This window comes from Scyliorhinus canicula, chromosome 9 (assembly GCF_902713615.1).
Source record: "Scyliorhinus canicula chromosome 9, sScyCan1.1, whole genome shotgun sequence".
Classification (NCBI taxonomy): Eukaryota; Metazoa; Chordata; class Chondrichthyes; order Carcharhiniformes; family Scyliorhinidae; genus Scyliorhinus; species Scyliorhinus canicula.
In genome coordinates, this window is record NC_052154.1 from 104,130,511 (window position 1) to 104,154,904 (window position 24,394).

The 24,394-nt window shown below is 47.6% G+C and overlaps 1 protein-coding gene across 1 annotated transcript in view; it reads right to left on the reverse strand.

Annotated features, from left to right (window-relative positions):
• The window catches only part of nup160 (nucleoporin 160), a 123,027-nt gene that overhangs the window by 93,778 nt on the left and 4,855 nt on the right, over window positions 1-24,394 (reverse strand). The window contains exons 3-9 of the mRNA XM_038807352.1: window positions 23,815-24,025; window positions 19,356-19,578; window positions 8,144-8,222; window positions 7,604-7,718; window positions 5,507-5,662; window positions 5,234-5,314; window positions 4,311-4,408 (exon numbers count right to left, since the gene is read on the reverse strand). Of these exons, the coding sequence (XP_038663280.1) occupies window positions 4,311-4,408; window positions 5,234-5,314; window positions 5,507-5,662; window positions 7,604-7,718; window positions 8,144-8,222; window positions 19,356-19,578; window positions 23,815-24,025 (963 nt within the window). The remainder of the gene's footprint in view (window positions 1-4,310; window positions 4,409-5,233; window positions 5,315-5,506; window positions 5,663-7,603; window positions 7,719-8,143; window positions 8,223-19,355; window positions 19,579-23,814; window positions 24,026-24,394) is intronic.

Consider the following 24,394-nt stretch of genomic DNA (forward strand, 5'->3'; position numbering starts at 1 on the left):
AGGACCTCACTTATTTAGCTACCCTTTTGTACCACGACTACTGGATCTTCCCCCTCCCAGTTCACAATGCTCTTCATGCTGGCATCAGGCAGACACCACAACCTTCAGAGTTTCCAGTTACAGGTGCAGAAAACAGTATCTATCCCACTTACTATATATGGGCCAAGGGGCCTCCTCCTGTGCCATAAACATTCTACGTTTTTATACTGGCCGCCTTTCACTACCACGTTCCTTTTCACTCCTCTAATCCAAATGGCTTATAAGACATAGGAGCAGGTTTAGGCCACTCAGCCCATCAGGTCTGCTCTACCATTCAATCACGGCTGATATGTCTCATCCCTATTTTCCTGATTTCTCACCTTAACTCTGATCCCTTTAATAATCAAGAACCTATCTATCTCTCTGCCTTAAAGACACTGACTTGGTGTTCACAGCCTTCTGCGGCAATGAGTTCCACAGATTCATCACCCTCTGGCTGAAGAAATTCCTCTTCATCGTTTTTTTTAAATAATCCCTTGAATTTGAGGCTGTCCCCTCGGGTTCCAGTTTCTCCCACTAGTGGAAACATCCTCTCCACATTCACTCTATCCAGGCCTCTCAGTATTCTGCAAGTTTCAATGAGATCCCCGTCATCCTTCTAAACTCCATTGCGTACAGAACCAGTCTTTAACCACTCCTCATATGACAAGTCCTTAATTCCGGGGATGATTCATGTGAACTCCCACTGGGCCCTCTCCAAGACTTGCACATCCTTCCTTAGATGTCGGGCCCAAAACTGCTCACAATACTCCAAATGGGGTCTGACTAGAGCCTTATACAGATTCAACAGTACATCCCTGCTCTTGCAATCTTGCATTTGCCTTCCGAACTGCCAACTGAACCTGCAAGTTATCCAAGAAAATCCTGAACTAGAACTGCCAAGCCCCTTTGTACTTCTGATTTCTGAAGCCTTTCCCCATTTAGAAAATAGTCTATGCCTTTATTCTTCCTCTGCAAGTGCATAACCTCACACTTTTCCACATTGTATTCCATCTGCTATTTCTTTGCCCACCCTCCTACCTGTCCAGGTCATTCTACAGCCTCCCTGCTTCCTCAACACAACCTGTCCCTCTACATGACTTCATGAACCATGGACAATTGTTCATCCGCCCTGCAGTCCTTCTCCCCATTCATACAGGCAGTGAGTACCAGTTAGGCAGTGTCAGGGGCAGAGGCTTCTCCGTCACTACATGATGGTCCCCGTACCTGCCTGACTCAGTCCCACCCGCTAGTCCCATACCATAAACAACTTCAAATTCTACCTGAACTCAGGGGTGCTACTACCTCCTGAAACAAAGTGTTGAGGTAACTCTTTCCCCTCTCTGACACCCCACAATTCCAGCAGCCTGGACTCCAGTTCAGCAACTCTGAGCAGACGTTGCCTAAGCTGCAGATACTTTCTGTACATATGGCTGTCCATATGTACAGAAATGGACATGCAGCGCATTCCACACATTCCCACATCCTGCAGTCACAGCAAACCACCAGCCCTGCCATTTCTCTCTCACCTTATTAATTTATTAGTTAATAATTTGATTTATGTCTATCAAGGTACAGTGAAAAATATTGTTCAGCGTACAGTCCAGACATATCATTTCATACATGAAAAAACATAGGACATGCATAAATACACAACTCTCTGTCGTTTCTTACGTTCTTGGACTGAGTAGCTGTCATACCCAAGCTGTGATGCAGCCAGATAGAATGCTTTCAAAGGTGCATCTGTAAAAATTGATGTGTCAATGTGGAATGCCGAATTTCCCTAGTCCCTGAGGAAGTATAGGTACTGTTGTGCTTCCTTGGGCGTAGCGCCGTGTGGGTGGACCAGGACACATTGTTGGTGATGTGCACAACTTGGAATTTGAAGCTGAAAACTATCTCCACCTTGGCCCCAGTGATGCAGACAGGGGTGCATATAATACTTTGCTTCCTGAGGTCAATGACCAGCTCCTTGGTTTTGCTGACGTTGAGAGATTGTAGTCGTTACAACATACTACAAGGTTGTCTATCTCCCTCCGGTACTCTGACTCATCCTTGTTCGAGATCTGACCAACTACATTTGTGCCATCAACAAACCTGTAGATGGAGTTGGACCAAATTTTACCACACAGTTGCGAGTGTATGGGAATATAGTAGGGGGCTAAGTACGCAGCCTGGTTGGGCCCCGCTATCGGGGAGCAGGTGTTGTTTATCCTTACTGATTGTAGTCTATGGGTAAGGAAGTTGTGGATCCAGTTGCAGAGGGAAGAGCCAGGTGCAAGGATTTGGAGTTTTGATATAAACTCTCTTGGGATTATGGTGTTGAAGGCTGGAGCTGTAGTCAATGAATGGGAGTCTTGCGTAGGAGTCCTTGTTGATGCTTCAGGGTTGAGTGTAGGGCCAGGGAGATGGTATCAGCTGTGGAGGTCAGCGAATTGCAGTGGATGGAGGCACTGTGGGACTATGGAGTTGATGTATTTCATGACCAACCTTTCAAAGCACTTCATAGTCGTTGAGGCACATTGCCTGGTTCTTTTTTGGCACCGGTATGATGGTGGTCTTATACAGATAAAAGCTAATAGGAGGATGCACTCTCCTAGCTTGGGAGACAGAATGATTCTGATGTTATTGATCTGAGCGCTGCACAGTTCAGAGTAACCAAACTGATTCTGATGTTATTGATCTGAGCACTGCACGGTTCAGAGTCACCAGACTGATTCTGATGTTATTGATCTGAGCACTGCACGGTTCAGAGTAACCAGACTGATCCTGATACTATTGATCTGAGCACTGCACGGTTCAGAGTAACCAGACTGTTCCTGATACTATTGATCTGAGCACTGCACGGTTCAGAGTAACCAGACTGGTCCTGATACTATTTGATCTGAGCGCTGCACGGTTCAGAGTAACCAGACTGGTCCTGATACTATTGATCTGAGCACTGCACGGTTCAGAGTAACCAGACTGGTCCTGATACTATTTATCTGAGCATGCACGGTTCAGAGTAACCAGACTGGTCCTGATGTTATTTATCTGAGCATGCACGGTTCAGAGTAACTGGATCAATGAACTCTTAGTTTAAATGGCCTTCCTCATGCAATGATCTGGTGATGCAGACAAATTTAAATCTGGAATGGTTTGCAGTTCTGATAAATGAGAATAAAAAACAAAACCCTCGCTGTACCACCCTCAGATTACTTTTGAGCTTTCTTATACTTCCATGTTTTTTCCTTTGCTCCCTACTTGTATACCTATTGAGGTACTACACCCTGCTCATAGTCGGCTGGGTCGCATTTCCTGTGAACACAGCCCAGTCCATCACGCAAATCTGTCTCCAATCCATTGACTCCATCTACACCTCCCGCTGACTTGGGAAAGTGGGCAGCATAATCAAAGACCCCTCCCACCCGGGTTATTCTCCCTTCCAAACTCTTCCATCGGGCAGGAGATACAAAAGTCTGAGAACACGCACTAACAGACTCCTAAATGACCCTTTTATGGACTGATCTGATCTCTTCACACATCTTCTCTGGCGAGTAGTACTGCACTCCTGCATGCTTCACCCGATGCCTGTGTCTATGTATTTACATTGTTTATTTATGTATGCTCTATGTTTTATTTTCATGAATGGAATGATCTGGCTGGACTGTAAGCAGAAGAATATTTTTCACTGCACCTCGGTACACATGATAATAAACAAATCCAATCCAGCAGTCATTCCGCACAGCCCTGGAAATTTTACTATAACCTGTCTTCCATTGCAATGCTTATGTATGGCTCACTTCCCCAGGCTCCACCTCCACATCCCCACTCACCCCATTCTCAAGTCCAGTCCAAGTCAACAGAAAACAATAGTTCATAATTGCAATCAGAAATATTCAACCAGTTGTGTTCATCACGGTTGACAACGTGCAGGTGAAGGGCACTGATTCAGTGGTTACTTGAGTACATATAGAGATATTTCCTGACACTGTGACATGGTTAGGTGGTGTACACTTGCAATGTTTCATGCTGCAGATAAATCTAAACGGAGTCAAGATTGTTTCCAGTTTTTCCTTCAACTGATTTTCAGGACTGTAAGAATGGAGGCCCATAGGCTTCCAGACAAACGCACCGGCAGTCCTTAACCACACTATCCATTCCGGGAGGGACAGTTCTTTGTGGGAATGCCAACAGTGGACAACTTGGGAATTGCAAAGTTTCAGTTTTTAACCACATTGTCCCTCAAGGAATCGGGTGTAATTATTTTTGTTGCTGTTATTTTTGTTTTGACAGTCTTACTGAGAACTTACTGCTCAAAGTTGATGTATCTGACATTCGACTGGTTGTCCTCATCCTGCCACAATGCCCAGATATCAGTGGGAGTCAGGGCAAAATCCACCAGTGTTTCCTGTGAAAAAAACCATAGATCAGGCATGTAAACCATTGCCCCTTCAGCCTGGAGAACACAGATAGGTGGTCCACTCCACCAACTTTACCCAGTGTCAAGAGGGATAATTAGAGCAGATTCCAGAGTGGAAAGTAAAGGACTAGGGACAAGTCAAAAGAATGGAGTCAAACCAATTAGAATGAAATGAGGAAATATTGTCCTACGTAAAAGCTAACTACAGCTTGGAACTCTGCCACTAACAGCAATTGATGCTCAAATTTGAGATTGATAGATTTCTGTTAGCCAAAGGTCTTAAGGGATTTGGGGCAAAGGTGGGTGACAGATCAGTCATGATCTCATTGAGCAGCTGAACAGGTTTGAGGGAGTAAATGGCCTCCCCATGTTCTTGATGGCATAGGAGCAGAACTGATACATCATTTTAATAACTAAAAGCTCCCAAATTACAACTGTTACTGGAAGAAGAGTAAATAATCCCCATAGGAATAAACTTCGAATCACATCCCAGCAAGCTAGTTTCCCCGTGAACATCATGTTCAGAGCAGCAGCACAGTGCAATAATGTTGTTACTAGTAACACTACATCAAGATTGACGAAGAAGTGCAAAGGGCCCCTGTGGAAAACCAGCCCCATCCTCCCCTCCCCCGTACATTCTCTTCAATGCCGACAGTTTAGCACCAACAACATAGGTCGCCCATTCAGTGTTGTGAATAAAGTATAAATGTTTTCCTGGGTACAATTCCCTTTATTGAAGGCAAACATAGACAGTCTCATTGCCAAGTCTCTTCCAGGATTCAGAAAGGACTGACGTTCCAGGGAGGTACCTACCTGCGTGGAGAAGAGAGTGGAGATGTGATCCAGGCTGTAGCGGTTACTCTCAATGCAGCTCACCAATTGGAAGACACAAAACTGCAAGAGAATAGTCAAGATTCATTGCTGGGCCAGTGGTGTCACAATGGATAAAATGCCGAATTCTTATGAAATTTCTCAAGTTCCAGGAGACAGGTTTTAATGGAGGCTGGATAAGTAATGAATAACCTGACTCACAGCTAACTAAAAGCACTGTGCACATTTAAACAGATAAATGCACAGAGATAGTACCTGTCCACGTTTGGGGCAATGCAGGTAAACACCCAGGAAGAAACCAGATGAGGAGTATGCCAAACGCAGCTTGTGACCCAGACTGATGGTGTGTCGCAGCTCCTTACTGGCTGGCATAAATACCAGCAGGTCTGCAACCATCAGACACATTTGATCCTAAAGAAAACAAAAAACACACACATCAGGACAGAGAATGCACCTTATACTCTACAACACCCAGCACTGAGTTTAACATAGCTCACCATTAGGGTGAAAGTCAGCCAGCAACTTGCGGGTAGGCCGATTTGTCATTTTTCACCATTAGTTTTCTGAGAACAGCAGTTTGCTCTGAAGCTCATGGAGTTCATGAAATTAGTCTTAGCAAATTAATTAGCAGAAAGTTCGAGCTGATATTCAACAGCCTAAAAATATTTTGAATGAAAGCATTTATCTTGCTAGAATGTCAATCAACCTCCCAGCCCAGAAAGAAAACAATGCAAACCATAGGATGAGAGCAAGTAAATTGTTGTCAGAGAATTTAAATGACATTCTTATTTTTACTCTGCCTCTTATTCCCCCTCTTTCTCCAATCTTTCTTTCCCTCTATTTCTTTCATGACTAGTTCATCCCATCCCTTCTTCATTCCAGTTCTGTTCACACATTTGCCAAGATATCCATTATTAACTTTTAACAAATTGTACAGCACCAACAGAGTCCACCCTGAGATAGCTGTCCTGCTCCTGTGTAACTTTGCGTACAGAACCACAAAAAGAAATGCCTGATGTTCATCGCTGCTCTTGGCCTGCACCATAATTTTAAAACCCAGAACGGGCAGAAGGAAGAGGGATAAGAAATCAGAATGGTCTTCCAACATCAAACCTCTGTCTGCCCTTCATTTATCCACACCTTGTACCTTTGCCGAGTTAATATTAGACTTTTCATTTTGCGCCAATTTATTTGGCTGTCTACAATAATAGCCCCGTACTCCTTTACAGAGCAGATACCACTTCCTCACAATCTGGGACAATGATCCCAGAGTACGTATAAATATAATCTGCCAAAGTTCAAAAATGTTGCCTTTAGATCAGAAAATTGCATGCTATTACACTACCTGAGAAAGGTGACAGAGGGAAATCAGGGAATTATAGATCAGTTAGCCCAATACCTGTTGTCAGGAAATTCGGGCAATCTATAATTGAGGATTAAGGACACATTGAACATTTTCTACAGTTCTGAGATCCAGCACGGATTTAAGTGTGGGTCTCGCCTAGAAGGCCTGACTGACTTTTATTTGAAGGCCAAGGAAGGGACGTGCACTAGGCCGCCAGACCCCGGGGGGGGGGGGGGGGGGGGGGGGGGGGCAAATTGTGCAAATGATAGGGTTAAAGCATAGAATTTAACCCTCAATCCCCTAAATCCACCCCTCCCAATTGCAATTTGTTGGAAAACAGTTGTACCTCTATCCCTTTAACAAGGATATTTTAAATGTATTTTATTACGAACATGTATCAAAGCAGGTTAGAGCAAATAAACACCCTGGGAAACATACTTCTCAACAATCAACTAAACAGTGAACTGGATGAGTGAACAGCCAATGCCATTTTCTACACCAAGTGTCAGTGTAAGTATTTGCCAGCATGGTTATTCTCGAGTAAATCTCCTAAAAGTCACCTGTGCTCCACACGCCTGCTGCTGCAGTGTTTACGCCTTCTCCCCCTTCCCCACTGTGCTCCGCTCCCCCCTCCCCCACGACAAACAGCTCCTCAAACACAGTCACAAATATCCCCCACCTTTCCTCAAACCCCCCCTACAGAGCCCCTTAACTCATACTTCATCATCTCCAATCGCAGGAAGTTGCATAGGTCACCTAACCATGTCGCTACCCTCGATGGCGATGCAGACTGACATTCCAGCAAAATTTGCCACCGTGCAATCAGAGAAGCGAAGGCAACTACATCAGTCTTCCTTCTCTCCATGAGCTCCGGCTTCTCTGAAACCCCAAATATCGCCACCAAAGGGTCTGGGTCCACCTCCTCCTCCACTACCCTGGCTAAGACCGCAAACACTTAACAAGGATATTTTGTGCAATGCCCGAGGACCAACAGCCTTGATACATACCTTGTGTGACCAAAGTCGCAGCTTGTGGTCCTGGCACAGAGCAAAGATAAAAGCATCATGTTCCACCAGTTGAACTGCAAGGCTGACAGGTAGATCGGAGGGGCCTTGATCACCTCTGCAGAGAGCACAGAAAAGTATTTGAATCATCTTTAACCAAATTTCATTCAGCAAATTCAATCCCTTATTATTACCCCACGCCACCGGTAAAACAACTTGCAGCTTCCAAGCTGCTCTATTTTGTTTGGGGGATACATGTAATAAATATAAATAGGTTGCAGTAGGAACACAGCAAGGATCTCCCCCTCCACTGGGAACAGGGATAGGATTCCCACAACCACTGCGTCCCCGACACACCGCACCTCCCAAGTTATGAGGAACAGCAATCGGCCTCCCAACTCCCCACGCCACCACCATTCCCCCATCTGAAGTGATAGGGCTCATACCCCAAGATCAGGGACTTAAGGGACAGCCCCCTCCCACTGGTTCCAACACCCTCTGCCATCTCTCCCCAATGCTCACCCCTACTCTATCCACACTGACCTGATTGCCGTTGACATCCATCCTGTGAGTAAACGCTGCATGACGGAGCTCTGTTTCAGCTCCAGTGAAATCAGAGAGCCTGCAACAACACAACAATCAATCTCTCTTCTTCCAATGAAATCAGCTTGAAGTTTAGTGGAAACTAACGCTGTAAATCCCAATGCAAGCCTGTTTTAGCAGCACTTTATTTATTTATTTAAAGAACCCAATTCATTATTTTTTCCAATTAAGGACCAATTTATCGTGGCCAATCCACCTACCATGCACATCTTTTAGGTTGTGGGGGTTAGACCCATGCAAACTCCACACGGACAGTCCGGGGCCAGGATCGAACCCAGGTCCTTGGCGCCGTGAGGCAGCATTGCCATCATGACATCCTTAACAACACCATTTATACTGAAAACTGCACCGATTCCCTTGGTAAACTGACAATTCTTTAAAAGCAAAGCTCTTTGTATATATTCATCAACAATAGTGCACCCTGGATTAGGAAATAACAATAGATTTTATATCTGGGAGCGAGCTACTGAGCTGCAGTCTAATGAAAGGGGCTCAAATGGGATCAGAAATCTAAAGGCTGACCGACAGTTGCCTCCACTTTACTGTAATTGGATATTTCTTTTAAAATATATATATATTTTTTAATTTAGAGTAGCCAATTATATTTTTCCAATTAAGGGGCAATTTAGCGTGGCCAATCCACATAAGTAATTGGATTTATTTATTGTCACGTGTACCGAGGTGGGTACAGTGAAAAGTATTGTTCTGTGTACAGCTCAGACAGATCATTCCGCACACGAAAATAAAATACATAGGGCAAACATAAAATACACAATGTAACATAGACACTAGACACAGGCATCGGATGAAGCATATAGGAGTGTAGTACTACTCAGTAGAGAAGATGTGAGAAGAGATCAGATCAATCCTTAAGCAGATCGTTTAAGAGTCTGGTAACAGCAGGGAAGAAGCTGTTTTGGAATCTGTTAGTGCGTGTTCCCAGACTTTTCTAACTCCTGCCCAATGGAAAAGCTGGAAGAGTGAATATGTAGCCATGCTGGCCACGCAAAATGGACACTGAGCCAAACTAAAATGGAAGGCTGCTGAGAAACAGACAGTTCAGCCAGAACAGCAGTCTGCAAAGAGCAGTTTGCATTCTACAGCAGCAGAAACCAGTTTGGGCTCAGGTGAAGAGACCTTAGCTAGGTGCAAATGGCAAAACGCTTTGCATGCTAATGAGGCCATCAGACTTGAACACCCACACAATAGATACATTTGGTTCTGAATGGACACATTCCAATCAAGACCCAGACATCGAGGCACCAGAAACCTCCGAACAAAAGGACATAAGAAACGCCCCCTCCATCACGGAGACCCCCTCGCATTGGGGAATTAATCCAGTATCGATAAGAAATTGATCCAATAGGTAGAGCCCGCCCGAGAAGAGGGAAGGACAACGGAACCCCTATAAAAGATAGGGACCTCGTGTTGTCCGGTCTGTTAAACCTGTGCTCCGGCCCCGACTGACACCTGGTATCCTGACTCCAGCCGTTGAGCACCAGCCGCCGAAACCGTAAGTTCAACGCTCGCTACGCGATCCAAGCCCACTAGACTCCCAAGTGCCAGAACGCTTGCTGAAGGCTGCAGACAAAACCAGGACGAAGGCCTCGTTCTCTGACCTTGCCTGTTCCTGTTAGATAAGTATTCTGTTTGCTTATGTTTAGTTGTAGCTTAGTCTCTTAGTGTGTGTGCATGAGTATTTATTATTAACTGTATAATAAATATTGATCGTTTGAACTTGACTAATCGGTGTATCGTCTTTATTACTTTGAATTTGACCTTGGAATACTTGTGACGTTGCCTATACGGCAGCTGGCGACTCCAGAGCTTAAATAATTACATAGAACAGAGCCTAGCAGTGTTAAGCACACGTCGAACTCGGAGGCGTGTTAATACACTCCAATAAACGCGTTTTACGCCCATAGTAAAACGTGCAACATTTAGTGGCGACATCCGCCGGGACCCTGTTGTAAGTGGAAACACCACAGTGTCCAGGACCCTGAAATTTGAATTAGAACTCCAAATTGCAGAGAAAGAAAGAGACCACAAGTATTCAAGGTGTTCAAAATAATAAGCGAAATTCGGAAGTGTGTTTAGTGCATGCGTACTAACAGGGCTGTAAGGTAAAACTGAAAGCTTTTTGTTGCGACAAACTTTCGGTAGTTTTGTAATCGGAAAATAGCGTAGGCCGTACCCTTTTTCGAAACACCACCCCAGCAACCCCCTGTTCCAAATTATAAAAAGAGAGTCAGAGGAAATGGCCATGCAGGCAATGGAACGCCTGATGGATCCAGCAAAGTTTGTGGTCGCAGCGACCAGCAGCAGTAGCAGAGTAGGCCAGTGTCCCACGTGGGAGCTGGAACTCCGCAAATATCTGCAGGGAAAGGGATGGCCCCTTTGGAAAGAGTTTTGTGCAAATGAGGAGACAGGTCCCGGAAGTATAGGTCATACTTGGTGGGAGAACCTCTCTCAGATACACAAAAGAGTTTAAGTAAAGCACGCAAGCCGATGGCGATTGTGTCCTGCTTGGCACAGTTGCGAGGCGCAGAGGAGGTCATCAGGACGCTCCGGGCAGATTTAGAGGAAAGGAACCGAATGAGTAAGGTCGATGTCAGGGACATCGAGAAAGAAAACCTGGATCTTAAAGGGAAGTTGGCAGAGAAGGGTAGAGAGGTGGATGATGCCAAGAGGGCTCACCAGTCTTGTCTAGCTCATCTGAACAGTTCCCAGACCCAGTATGAGAAAGCCTATCAGGACGTGCAACGTGCCGTTCTGATAAGACAGGAATCGGAAAAGCAGGTGGAGGCATTGCAGAGGCAATGTTCCGATCTCAAAGCAGCTTTGAGAGCACTCCATGCTGCAACGACCGAACAAAGACAAAGCACAGTTGACCACGCGAAATGCAGGAAACAGATTGCGGAACTGCAATCTCTGCTTTCGGTGCAGAATGGCTTCCAAAGCACCTTTGGAGCTCAGTTAGATGGGGAAAATGCCCCAGATTGGCAGGAATTAAGCGAGACAGCGCAGCGTTATGTTCAGGGAACATGTGCGCCAGCAGCTCAGCAGAAACGACAGGCACCCCAACCCCCCACAGCTCAGATCATAACCGCACCCATGAATCCCGTAACCACACAGAGGAAAGCCGAATCAGAAGGCGCCCCAGACATAACTTACACCACCCCTTTAACAGTAACCCAGCTAAGGGACGCTTGTGAAAAGATCACTCCGTTCCTCCCCACCGCAGACCCCCACCAGTTCTTTGCGAAAGTAAAACAGCAGGCTACCATGTACGGCCTGGATGAGAGAGAGCAGGTTAAGCTCACCGTGCTGAGCTTAGACCAGAGTGTAGTGGCAGCCCTCCCCGACCCACAAAACGTGGCAGGAGGCAGCCTAGAGGAGATGCACACTGCTATTTTAGATGCCATCGGGTACAATAGAGGTGACCCCGTAGAAGGCTTGAATAAGTGCAGGCAGAAGAGATCTGAACACCCCACAGCATTCGCAGGAAGGCTGTGGATTCACTTCAGCGCAGTTTTCGGACAGCTAGATAGAGCGCATTTAACCCGCGAAAACATGGTTAAGTGGACGCGCACAATTATCTCACACGCAACAGAAGCAGGACAGAGCGCTTGCAATAATTACGACCCCTCAGAAGAGGCCCATAACGAGAAATGGGTCCTCAAAAGATTGTCCCGCGCTTGGGAGCAATCGCTTCAGGCAAAAGCAAAGGTTAGATCCCCAGAAGAGGCTCAGGCTGCTGCAGATATCCAAGCAGTCAGAGAGCACCAGAAGCCCGCATGGGTAAATGAAGGCAAGAGCAGCCCTCAACAGAAAGGACAGGAATGCTATAACTGTGGACAGTTAGGGCATTGGGCAAAAGAGTGCCAAGCACCCCAGCGATCTCAGAGAGGCCAGCAGACAGGCACTCTGAACCGCAACAAAGCAAAACCAATCCACAATGTAGCAGTACAGTCAGGACCCACCAATGTGGACGAGACGAACTGACGGTGTTCGGGCTCCCCCACTTGGGTCTGTGACACACTATGGGACTCATCAGGGAGGCCCGTAGTCACGGCAAAAGTCAAAGGGAAGCCCATAGAGTTATTGTGGGACACAGGAGGATCCCGCACCACCATTAACTCCACAACCACGGCACACGCAGACACGTGGCCGACCACCTCCACCATCACACTTAGCGGGTTCACCGGACACTCGCAGCAGGGACATATCACAGCACCCGTAGCGATCCAGCTAGGGAACATTAGCACAAGGCACCCCGTAGTTTTAGTAAATCTTCCCCGGACAGCAGAGCACATCCTGGGGATAGATTTTATGAACGCCCACAGCTTGTCGTTCGACCCAGTGAACCAGTGTGTCTGGCGAATGGCGAGATCAGACAGAGCCCCAGCCACCCTCACAGTAGGAGACTACGCTAATCGGATTAGCGCAGTGGGAGAGTACTCATTCGACCTGACTACACTCCACACCGACCGACAAATTAAGGCCCTACTAAACAAACACAGGACAGCATTTGCAAGTCACCGTCATGACTGTGGCAGAATGACTGGACAAGTTCATGTTACCGGACAGGACCCCCGACCGCAAAAGCAGTATAGATTTCCCCTCGAGGCAGAGGTGGAAATAGAAAAGGTTATAGGCAGCTTGTTGGACCAAGGTGTACTGAGAACGGTAGCCTCCACCAACAATGCCCCTATTTGGCCAGTGAGGAAGCCCGATGGATCATGGCGTCTGACCATCGATTATCGGGAACTCAACAAAGTAACCCCCGCAGTAGCCCCAACGGTAGCTACTAGTCCCGAGACCATGCTCAAGCAGGGTCTCAACGCCAAGTACTTCACGGTATTGGACATCAGTAATGGATTCTGGTCAATACCATTGGCAAAAGCGTGCCAATACAAATTCGCATTCACTTTCAAAACTCAGCAGTACACGTGGACATGCCTCCCACAAGGATTCCACAATTCACCCTCCATTTTCCACCGACAGCTGGCAAGTGGATTAGAGAAATTTTCCCGACCCGATTGTCTGGTCCAGTATGTAGACGACCTACTACTGCAGACAGACACAAAGGCAGAGCACATTTCGCTTCTGGCCGAGCTCCTAGAACTCTTAACTGAAATTGGCTGTAAAGTTAACCCGAAAAAGGCCCAAATATTGGAAAGTAAAGTGATGTATTTGGGATCAGTCATCACGCACGGCAAACGCGAGATCGAATTCAAAAGAATTGATTCGATTGTCAAATTGCCCCTTCCCCAGAATGTATCAGCCCTCCGGTCGTTTTTAGGACTGGTTGGCTACTGTCGGAACCACATCGACGGATTCGCGACAAAAGCCGCCCCACTTTCAGACCTCCTTAGGAAAGGAGCCCCCTGGGAATGGCTTCCGCAGCATACAGGCGCTGTGGAAGAGTTGAAACGAGCCCTTAGTGCAGCACCCGCGCTGCTAGTCCCCGACCAACTTTCACCGTACGCAATAGAGGTAGCGAGCACCGATCTGACCCTCTCGGCCGTGTTGCTTCAAGAACGGCACGAGCAGCTAAGACCAGTGGCTTATGCCTCCCGACTGTTAGACCCAGTAGAACAAGGATTTTCAGCCTGTGAGAGGCACCTCCTTGCTGTTTTCTGGGCAGTGCAGTATTTCTCATACATCACCGGACTCAACCCCATCACCATTCTAACCGAACACACACCCACACAGCTACTACTAGACGGTCGACTGAAGGACGGTTCAGTTAGCCAGATTAGGGCAGCTAGGTGGACCCTACTTTTACAAGGACGGGACATTACAGTAAAACGGACACGCACCCACACATACTTAGCAGACAACCTCCAATACCCCGGACAGCCCCATGACTGTGAAATTGTAGCTCCCCTGCATAACACAGGACCCTTTTTAGCAAAAACACCCCCCAGGAAGATAGGGAACCCGAAACAAAGCCCCCAGCCCACAGACACGTGTGGACCCTTGAGGATTTATGTAGACGGTTCCTCCACAGTTTTAAATGGTGAGCGTATCACAGGATGCGGCATCTATGTAGAGGACGCGCAGGGGCGCGCTCTCGAAGAGATAGCTCTTAAGTTACCAGGTCACTTAGGCGCGCAGGCAGCAGAGCTAGCAGCCATAGCGTACATAGTGGACCACCCCGATTCTTTCCCCAGCCCAGCAGACATATATTCAGACAGCCTATATGTCTGTAACAGTCTGACCGATTTTCTGCCCCTGTGGAGGACACGAGGTTTTGTCTCCGCAGACGGAAAACCCCTTCCATCAGCCCCCTTACTCCAGCATATCCTAGAGAAGGCGAAGGACAGGACCTTCGGCATAATAAAAGTAAGAAGTCACCATAGGTCATCACCCCCTGGGAATGTAAAGGCCGACGCGTTGGCTAAGGCAGGTTCCAGGAGAGGACACTTATGGACCCCCCCCAGCTAGCGCACCAGCTAGCGCCCCTGTGAGCGCAGTCCAAGTCTCACAGACTGATATTAAAGATCTCGTGGCAGCACAAAAACAGGACGGAGACCTCAGGGAGGTTTTCAAGGGAAACTTTGTGCCTGCTTACGAGCACTTTAAACACGCACTGACCACACATGAGGGTGTGATCATTAAGGACCAACTTTATGTGGTCCCACAGCAGGACAGGAATCAGATGATTGCCTTGTTCCACGACGGACACGGGCATCAGGGAATTGATGCAACAACGAGGCACCTCAGGCAACTCTGTTGGTGGCCTAATCTCAGGACTGATGTCACGCACTACATAGAGAATTGCCTGATTTGTGCTCAGAATAACCCGGAGAGGTATTCTAAAAAGGCACAACTTCGGCATACTCGCCCAGTTAACGGCCCTTGGACAAACCTCCAGATCGACTTTATAGGTCCATTGCCCCCTTGTCGGAATGGCTATAAATACGTTCTGGTGGTGATAGATACCTTTACCAAATGGGTAGAGGCATTTCCCTCGCGAACAAACACAGCAAAGACAGCTGCAAAGATCCTGACCCACCACATCTTCACGAGATGGGGTTTACCCCGAAGTATCGATTCGGACCAGGGATCTCACTTTACAGGACGGGTCATGAGGAACGTCCTGACAATATTCGGAATCAAACAGAACTTCCACATTGCGTATCATCCACAGTCCAGCGGGATTGTGGAGCGCATGAATCGGACCCTAAAAACTACCCTTAGGAAAATGGTTCAAGAGAACAATTCCACATGGGATTCAGTGCTCCCCTTTGCACTTATGTTCATAAGGAACACTGTCTCCACATCGACAGGATACACACCACACACACTCATGACCGGACGCCCTATGAAAGGTACAGAATTCCTTTTAGGACTGGACATGACAAGCCCCGAAGTGACGGCCCTCACACATGAAAAGGCAGTTAAAGATCTAGTTGAGACTGTGAGGTCTGCACAGCTCGCAGCCGCAGTCCAGCTAGGGAAACGCCGACAGCAACGTACTGCCTGTTTCAACAAGACCGTACACACCACAGAATTCCAGGTTGGGCAACAGGTAATGTTATCTGTTTATAACCCCAGCAGTTTTTTGGCTCCAAAATATTCCGGTCCCTACTCAATTTCGGACAAAATTAGCCCCTCCGTATACAGGATCAAATATCCTAATGGGAAGACCGCGTGGTTCCATATAAACCAGTTAAAGGCATATGGAACACAGGCCAACCATGCTCACCATGTCCTGCTGGATGCAGCAGAACACTTCACCCCGCCCACCAGAGACACTTTTCCACCATCCCCCTCACAGACCAGTTCATCCACGGACTCGCCCACGACTCCGCCCACAGACCACTACAGACCACGCCCCGACACGCCCACAAGCTGCCACAGCAGAGACAGTAGGACAGACACTGACTCTGAAGACAGCGACACCACACAGCCATACAGCCCACATTGCACCAACTACGACCCCGACTCCAGTGACCCCATGGAAGTCACTTACCTCAAAAACCCAGAACCACCCCCCGACCCCGACTACCCCGACAACACACTCGACGCTACACAATGGCACAGGGACAATTCCTACAGACTTGTCCGCAATGACGAGAGTGACCCCCGGTCACACAACTCCAAAATTGCATGCCTGATCCACACAAGGGTGTGGGATCCGGGAGAGCAGGACGACACGGTGTCTGACTCCCGACACGGCAACCCCTTTGTGACCCTGTTCACAGAGGCAGAATCAAAGTGAGGTGTCCAGATGATGTAAGATAGGAATCGTTTGAGGGAAACGATGTCCTTTCTGATGGAACCTGCACGTATGTTTGTCTTCGTTTTATGTTTGTTTGTTTTCAGGAATGTAAATGTTTCAGTTGGAGGATGGACATCTTCTTTTCAGCTGAAAAGATCGTGACCACCTCACATACACGTTAGCTTGTCTGCCGAAACTTTTGAGATCTTCGGTTTGATTGGAGATCCTTTCCAAAGTTGTAAGGCCACACGCCAAATAGTTTATCTGCAGATATCTCTGAGAACTTCAGTGATGTCCTCAGTTGGAGCATCTTGGCTCCCTTGGTTTTTTAGGTGCCCCTCTATTCGGCGAAATAGAGGCTGCAAGTCATGGTAAACACATTCGTACCCGTTTCTTTCCAGGTTACTCAGGCAGTGGACAAACGGCACTGAGGACCCGCCCTGTCTGAGAACCAACCCTTGGTCAGCCAAGCTCGGGTATGGCACAGCACGCCCTACCCGGGGATCCCATCCAACTCGTACCCGTAGCGGCCCATACGCAACTCATTCGGATGTTTCTTTCCAAATTTGTTTTCATTTTAGGTTAGGTAGCCCTTCGGCCGCCATCCCACATGCTATTTACATCCGGAAACATTCGGATGGTAAACTAGCAAAGCCTGCGAGACGGCTCGCAGAAGGAAGGATTGTTAGGTGTATGCTGGTCTTTAAATTCGCTTTTTGGAAAAAAAAAAATGAGGGGAGTCACAGGGTGTGACTTAGCCAGTCATTTTAAAGGGTCAATTGGGTTTTGAAAGACAGATGCACTAACAAGTAAAGGTCTTAAGCTGTGTATTGACAGATACTGTGCTTGATCCCAAAGGTTTCAAAGGACGAGACAGAGGTCGAAGCCAGGATTGTCAATACCGGAGGAAGAAGGAAGAGAAAGAAGAAGAACAGCAAAATGATGGAAGCCCACTTATTACTATTTAATGTCATATGTATATGTGTGGAAACAAGACACGTTTCCCCCACAACCCCCACCGTAAATGTTTCCACTACAGCAAACCCCCAGTGCTCAGCTCTGATCAGCGAGGTTCAGACCTGGTGTACTAAATTCATGACGTGGTACTCCATGTCCTACATAATCGAATCACTGTTGGTGATCGCGATCCTCACCATCCTAGTGCAGACCCTCAGGTTGAGGAAATGGAAGAGGAGAGCCTCTCGTTCCAGCACCTCACCCATCTATAGAGTGCAATCCCCCATCTTCGGATTCCACCAAACCCCTCAACCCCTCACTGATTACAACACTCTGTAAATAAAATTCAGCCATGTATTATATTGTTCCATACTCGACTGCCGAGTTGGGAAGTGTGATGTTGTGGTGTGAATGGTTAAGGTTTAGAGTGATTACATGTTTAAGTTAAGGTTAAGGTTAATAGTGATAGGTAGAGGTTCCCAATTGTAGTAATGCATGTCCCTTTGACATAGGGCCAAGTAGAAATGTTAGTTAAATTTTTTTTCTCTTCTTCCCATAGTTTAGAACAGAGTAGAACAGGAACTGGCAAGAGGTCAGAACACAAGGAGGCAAAGTACATAGGTGATCCTTCACAATAGTATGATTGTGAGGATCACAAGGAGGGAATGTAGCCATGCTGGCCACGCAAAATGGACACTGAGCCAAACTAAAATGGAAGGCTGCTGAGAAACAGACAGTTCAGCCAGAACAGCAGTCTGCAAAGAGCAGTTTGCATTCTACAGCAGCAGAAACCAGTTTGGGCTCAGGTGAAGAGACCTTAGCTAGGTGCAAATGGCAAAACGCTTTGCATGCTAATGAGGCCATCAGACTTGAACACCCACACAATAGATACATTTGGTTCTGAATGGACACATTCCAATCAAGACCCAGACATCGAGGCACCAGAAACCTCCGAACAAAAGGACATAAGAAACGCCCCCTCCATCACGGAGACCCCCTCGCATTGGGGAATTAATCCAGTATCGATAAGAAATTGATCCAATAGGTAGAGCCCGCCCGAGAAGAGGGAAGGACAACGGAACCCCTATAAAAGATAGGGACCTCGTGTTGTCCGGTCTGTTAAACCTGTGCTCCGGCCCCGACTGACACCTGGTATCCTGACTCCAGCCGTTGAGCACCAGCCGCCGAAACCGTAAGTTCAACGCTCGCTACGCGATCCAAGCCCACTAGACTCCCAAGTGCCAGAACGCTTGCTGAAGGCTGCAGACAAAACCAGGACGAAGGCCTCGTTCTCTGACCTTGCCTGTTCCTGTTAGATAAGTATTCTGTTTGCTTATGTTTAGTTGTAGCTTAGTCTCTTAGTGTGTGTGCATGAGTATTTATTATTAACTGTATAATAAATATTGATCGTTTGAACTTGACTAATCGGTGTATCGTCTTTATTACTTTGAATTTGACCTTGGAATACTTGTGACGTTGCCTATACGGCAGCTGGCGACTCCAGAGCTTAAATAATTACATAGAACAGAGCCTAGCAGTGTTAAGCACACGTCGAACTCGGAGGCGTGTTAATACACTCCAATAAACGCGTTTTACGCCCATAGTAAAACGTGCAACAAATAAGACGGGTCGGAAGGGTCTTTGATTGTGCTGCCCGCTTTCTCAAGGCAGCGGGAGGTATAGACAGAGTCAATGGATAGGAGGCGGGTTTGTGCGACTCCCTGGAGTTTCTTAGTGATAGAAACACGGGGGAGTTCCTGGTTTTAATCCACTCAGCCGCTTCTCCAATCACAGTTCCACACAGTACAGGTTGTATTCCAACACAGGAACATTGACTGACAATCTTAGTGCATGTAGGTACTTATCATCACTGCAATATCACCACTTTTTTCACTTTTTAGGAACAAATGACAAGATTGTACACAGTAGCTTCAGGTGATCAAACAGTGAACCCCATATTACCTGTTGTGTCTTGCTCAGGAAGTTGGATTATCAGAATCCCTCCAGACCAAGATGGGAGCGCAAGCAATGCTTCTCCATCACTGTTCAGCCAGGTGGCTGACGCTGTTGAGTTAGTCGAATGGCCCTGGATACCAGGAATTAAAAAGCTGTTTGCTGGATCCCGAAAGTTCAGTTTCCCAATGTCAGTGAAGATGGACTGGATATGCCCCTCACTGATCAATTCCTACAGAGGTATTAACAGGACAAATACAATGGTTAGCTTTGAGAAACAGAATTTAAGAGAAAAGCAGGTAATCTGCAGCATCTGAAGCTGTTCTCGGGGGACCAGATGGGGCAGCAATTTCATATATAATTAAATCCTGGCTTCTCGAGCATGGGACAGGAGTTAACTCAGCCAATACTTCTAGCACAGCATGAAGATAGCTTCTCTAATTCAGCAGCAAGGTACAAATGGACAAAAGACCATTAGGTAACTGTTGTGGGGAAATGAAACACTGCGTAGACACTGCAGCAGCAGGCGTGTGGAGCACAGGTCACTTTTCGGAGATTTACTCGAGAGTGAGCATGCTGGCAAATACTTACACTGACACTAGGTGTAGAAAATGGCATTGGCTGTTCACTCATCCAGTTCAAATCATGAATCCACTCATCCAGTTCAAAGCATGAATCCATGACCCCTGGATAGGCTGTAATTTCAATCTGTTTCCTGTCAAACTTTGGAAAGCTTTTCTAAGTTTACTTCAGGCTGTTCTTTGCTGCAATATAAACACTCAGATCAACCTCACAGCTAAGGTGCTGAATTCCCATTGTCCTCTCTCTGAAGCAGGGATGTCCCCAATGCACTACACAGACATGGCTATGTGCAACACTGTTTCCACAAGCTTACTGTCATAGATGTTTACAGCATGGAAACAGGCGCTTCGGCCCAGTTTGTCCATCACTAAGCTAGCCCCATTTGGCCCATATCCCTCTATACCCACCCTGCCCATGTAACTGTCTAACTACGTTTTAAAAGACAAAATGGTACCCACCTCTACCACTGCCTCAGACAGCCCGTTCCAGATGCTCACCACCCTGTGTGTGAAGAAATTTCCCCTCTGGTCTCTTTTGTATCTCTCCCCTCTCACCTTAAACCTATGCCCTCTAGTTCTGGACTCCTCCACCTTTGGGGAAAGATGTCAACTTTCTACCTTGTCTATGCTCCTCATTATTTTATAGCCCTCAATAAGATCACCCCTAAGCCTCCTGTGCCCCAGGGGAAAAAGTCCCAGCCACTCCTTATTGCTCAGACCATGGTAGGATCCTCATAAATCTCTTCTGCATGCTTTCTAGTTTAACAACATTCTTCCTATAATAGGGTGAACAGAACTGAACACAGTATTCCATGTGCGGTCTTACCAATGTCTTGTACAACTTCAACAAGACGCCCAAACCCTGTATTCAATATTCTGACCAACAAAACCTAGCATACTGAATGCCTTCTTCACAACCCTGTCGACCTGCGACTCTACTCCTACATCTCTCTGTTCTGTAACTCTCCCCAACTCTCAAGGTATACCGCTGGTCACAAGCCTCCAGTTTGAAAAACAACCCTCCACAACCATCCTTTGGCTTTGGAGTTGAGTTAAGAGAAAGCCAATTTTGTATCCAATTAGCTACCTCACCATGGATTCCATGAGATTTAACCTTTTACAACAACCTACCATGCGGTACCTTGTCAAAGGCCTTGCTAATGTCCATGTAGACGTCAACCGCACTGCCCGCATCTACCTCGTTTACCCCTTCAAAAAACTCAATCAAATTGGTGAGAGATGACTTTCCGCTTACAAAGCCGTGCTGACTTTCCCTAATTAGCCCTTGCCTATCTAAATGCGTGTAGATCCAGTCCCTCAGAAAACCTAACAACTTACCCACTACAGAAGTAAAGTTCCCAGGCTTATTCCTACAGCCCTTCTTAAACAAGGGCACAACATTTGCTACCCTCCAATTTTCAGGCACCTCTCCTGTGGCTGCCGATGATTCAAATATCTTAGTTAGGGGGCCGGCAAATTCCTCCCGAGCCTTCCACAATGTCCTGGGATACATTTCATCAGGTCCTGGGGATTTATCTATCGTGATGCGCTTTAATACAGCAAATACGGACAAGAAATATTCATTTAGGGCCTCTCCCATCCCTTGTGGATCCGCACTGGCAGAAGGATCACCCAGATGAGCACAGTGGTTAGAACAGTTGCTTCACAGCTCCAGGGTCCCAGGTTTCATTAATGGCTTGGGTCACTGTCTGTGTGGAGTCTGCACGTTCTCCCCAAGTCTGCGTGGGTTTCCTCCGGGTGCTCCGGTTTCCTCCCACAGTCCAAAGATGTGCAGGTTAGGTGGATTGGCCATGCTAAATTGTCCTTTAGTGCCCAAAAAGGTTAGGTGGAGTTGCTGGATCGTGGGGATGGGGTGTGGGGGCTGATGAGTTGCACTGATAGGGTGTGACTGTGGGCCTAAGCAGGGTGCTCTATTGGAGAGTCAGTTCAGATTCAATGGACTGAATGGCTGCCTTCTGCACACTAGGAATTTGTGTCACATCTATGGAAAAACTCAAACAGACCCCGCCAGTTAAACATGAATCGGTAGATAACAGTGACAGCTGTGGTCAAGTTGGCAGCACACTTCCTTCTGGGTCACAGGATTGCGGGTTTAAATCCTGGTCCCGGACAATTAACATCACAAAACACACATTACCTACTCTTTCTTAAGCAGAGTAAGAAGTCTTACAACACCAGGTTAAAGTCCAACATGTTTGTTTCAAACACTAGCTTTCAGAGCACTGCTCCTTCCTCAGGTGAATGAAGAGGTTTGTTCCAGAAACATCTAAATAGACAAATTCAAAGATGCCAGATAATGCAGCCTCCAACACGTCATCGATGAAGATGAACATCTTGCCAAGGTCATCGCCACACCCCCACTACTTGCCTTCAAACAACCGCGCAACCTCAAACCATTGTTTCCAGCAAACTACCCAGCCTTCAGAACAGCGACCACGACACCACACAACCCTGCCATGGAAATCTCTGCAACACGTGCCAGATCATTGACATGGATACCACCATTACATGTGAGAAAACCACCCACCAGGTACATGGTACATACTCGTGCGACTCGGGCAACGTTGTCTACCTCATACGCTGCAGGAAAGGATGTCCCGAAGCGTGGTACATTGGCGAGACCATGCAGACGCTGCGCCAATGAATGAACGGACATCGCGCGACAATCACCAGGCAGGAATGTTCCCTTCCAGTCGGGGAACACTTCAGCAGTCAAGTGCATTCAGCCTCTGATCTCCGGGTTAGCGTTCTCCGAGGCGGCATTCAGGACACGCGACAACGCAGAATCGCTGAGCAGAAACTTATAGCCAAGATCCGCACACATGCGTACGGCCTCAACCGGGACCTGGGATTCATGTCGCATTACATTCATCCCCCACCATCTGGCCTGGGCTTGCGAAATCCTACCCACTGTCCTGGTTTGAGACAATTCACACCTCTTTAACCTGGGGTTACCCCTATCTCTGGATCTGTAAAGATTCAATTACCTGCAAATGCTCACATTCTAAGCATTATCTGGCATCTTTGAATTTGTCTATACATATGTTTCTGGAACAAACCTCTTCCTTCACCCGAGGAAGAAGCAGTGCTCCGAAAGCTAGTGTTTGAAACAAACATGTTGGACTTTAACCTGGTGTTGTAAGACTTCTTCCTGTGCTCACCCCAGTCCAACGGCGGCATCTCCACATCATTTCTTAAGCAGGATCTTCCTGAGCAGACAAACTGTCCGACCAATCAGCCTGCGAGCCAGCCACGGGCCCGACCAATCAGCCCGCGAACCAGCCATGGGCCCGACCAATCAGCCTGCGAGCCAGCCATGGGCCCGACCAATCAGCTCGCGAGCCAGCCACGGGCCCGACCAATCAGCCCGCGAACTAGCCATGGGCCCGACCAATCAGCCCGCGAGCCAGCCATGGGCCCGACCAATCAGCCCGCGAACCAGCCATGGGCCCGACCAAGCTCGCGAGCCAGCCACGGGCCCGACCAATCAGCCTGCGAGCCAGCCACGGGCCCGACCAATCAGCCCGCGAGCCAGCCACGGGCCTGATCAATCAGCCCGTGAGCCAGCCACGGGCCCGACCAATCAGCCCACTAGCCAGCCATGGGCCGACCAATTAGCCCGCTAGCCAGCCATGGGCCCGACCAATCAGCCCGTGAGCCAGCCACGGGCCCGACCAATCAGCCCGCTAGCCAGCCATGGGCCGACCAATTAGCCCGCTAGCCAGCCATGGGCCCGACCAATTAGCCCGCTAGCCAGCCATGGGCCCGACCAATCAGCCCGCGAGCCAGCCATGGGCCCGACCGATCAGATTGTGAGTTGGTGAATCTTCGGCTGCCTCTTTGCATTGTACAAAATGGTTACTTACACTTCTGTACATGCGAGATGGATGGGGCAGCACAATCCTGTGTACAGTTTGGTTAGTTAGGATAAGGAGAGTCACACGATCATGAGTCTCATGTACATGAACACCACCCGGCAACACGTGACAATTCAGAAACTTTATTCGGACAGTGTTGTTGAGGAGGTTGGTGTCCAGAGACTGTTCCATCAGGTGCAGGGTGTCACCAGAACTGGTCCTAAGGAGGTAAAGAAACAGGATTGGAACAAAGCTCTCCCAATGATGTTCACAACATGAGATCAGAGTAAGAACCTGCCCTTTACCCATCCCCCTACAACATCACAACCTGGCCCTCACCCCACCCCCTCATTAAAACATAACAACTTGTCCATCACTACTACAACAACATGACCGCCTGTCCAAATACTACAACAGCATGACCGCCTGTCCCAACACTACAACAGCATGACCGCCTGTCCCAATACTACAACAGCATGACCGCCTGTCCCAACACTACAACAGCATGACCACCTGTCCCAACACTACAACAGCATGACCGCCTGTCCCAATACTACAACAGCATGACCGCCTGTCCCAATACTACAAC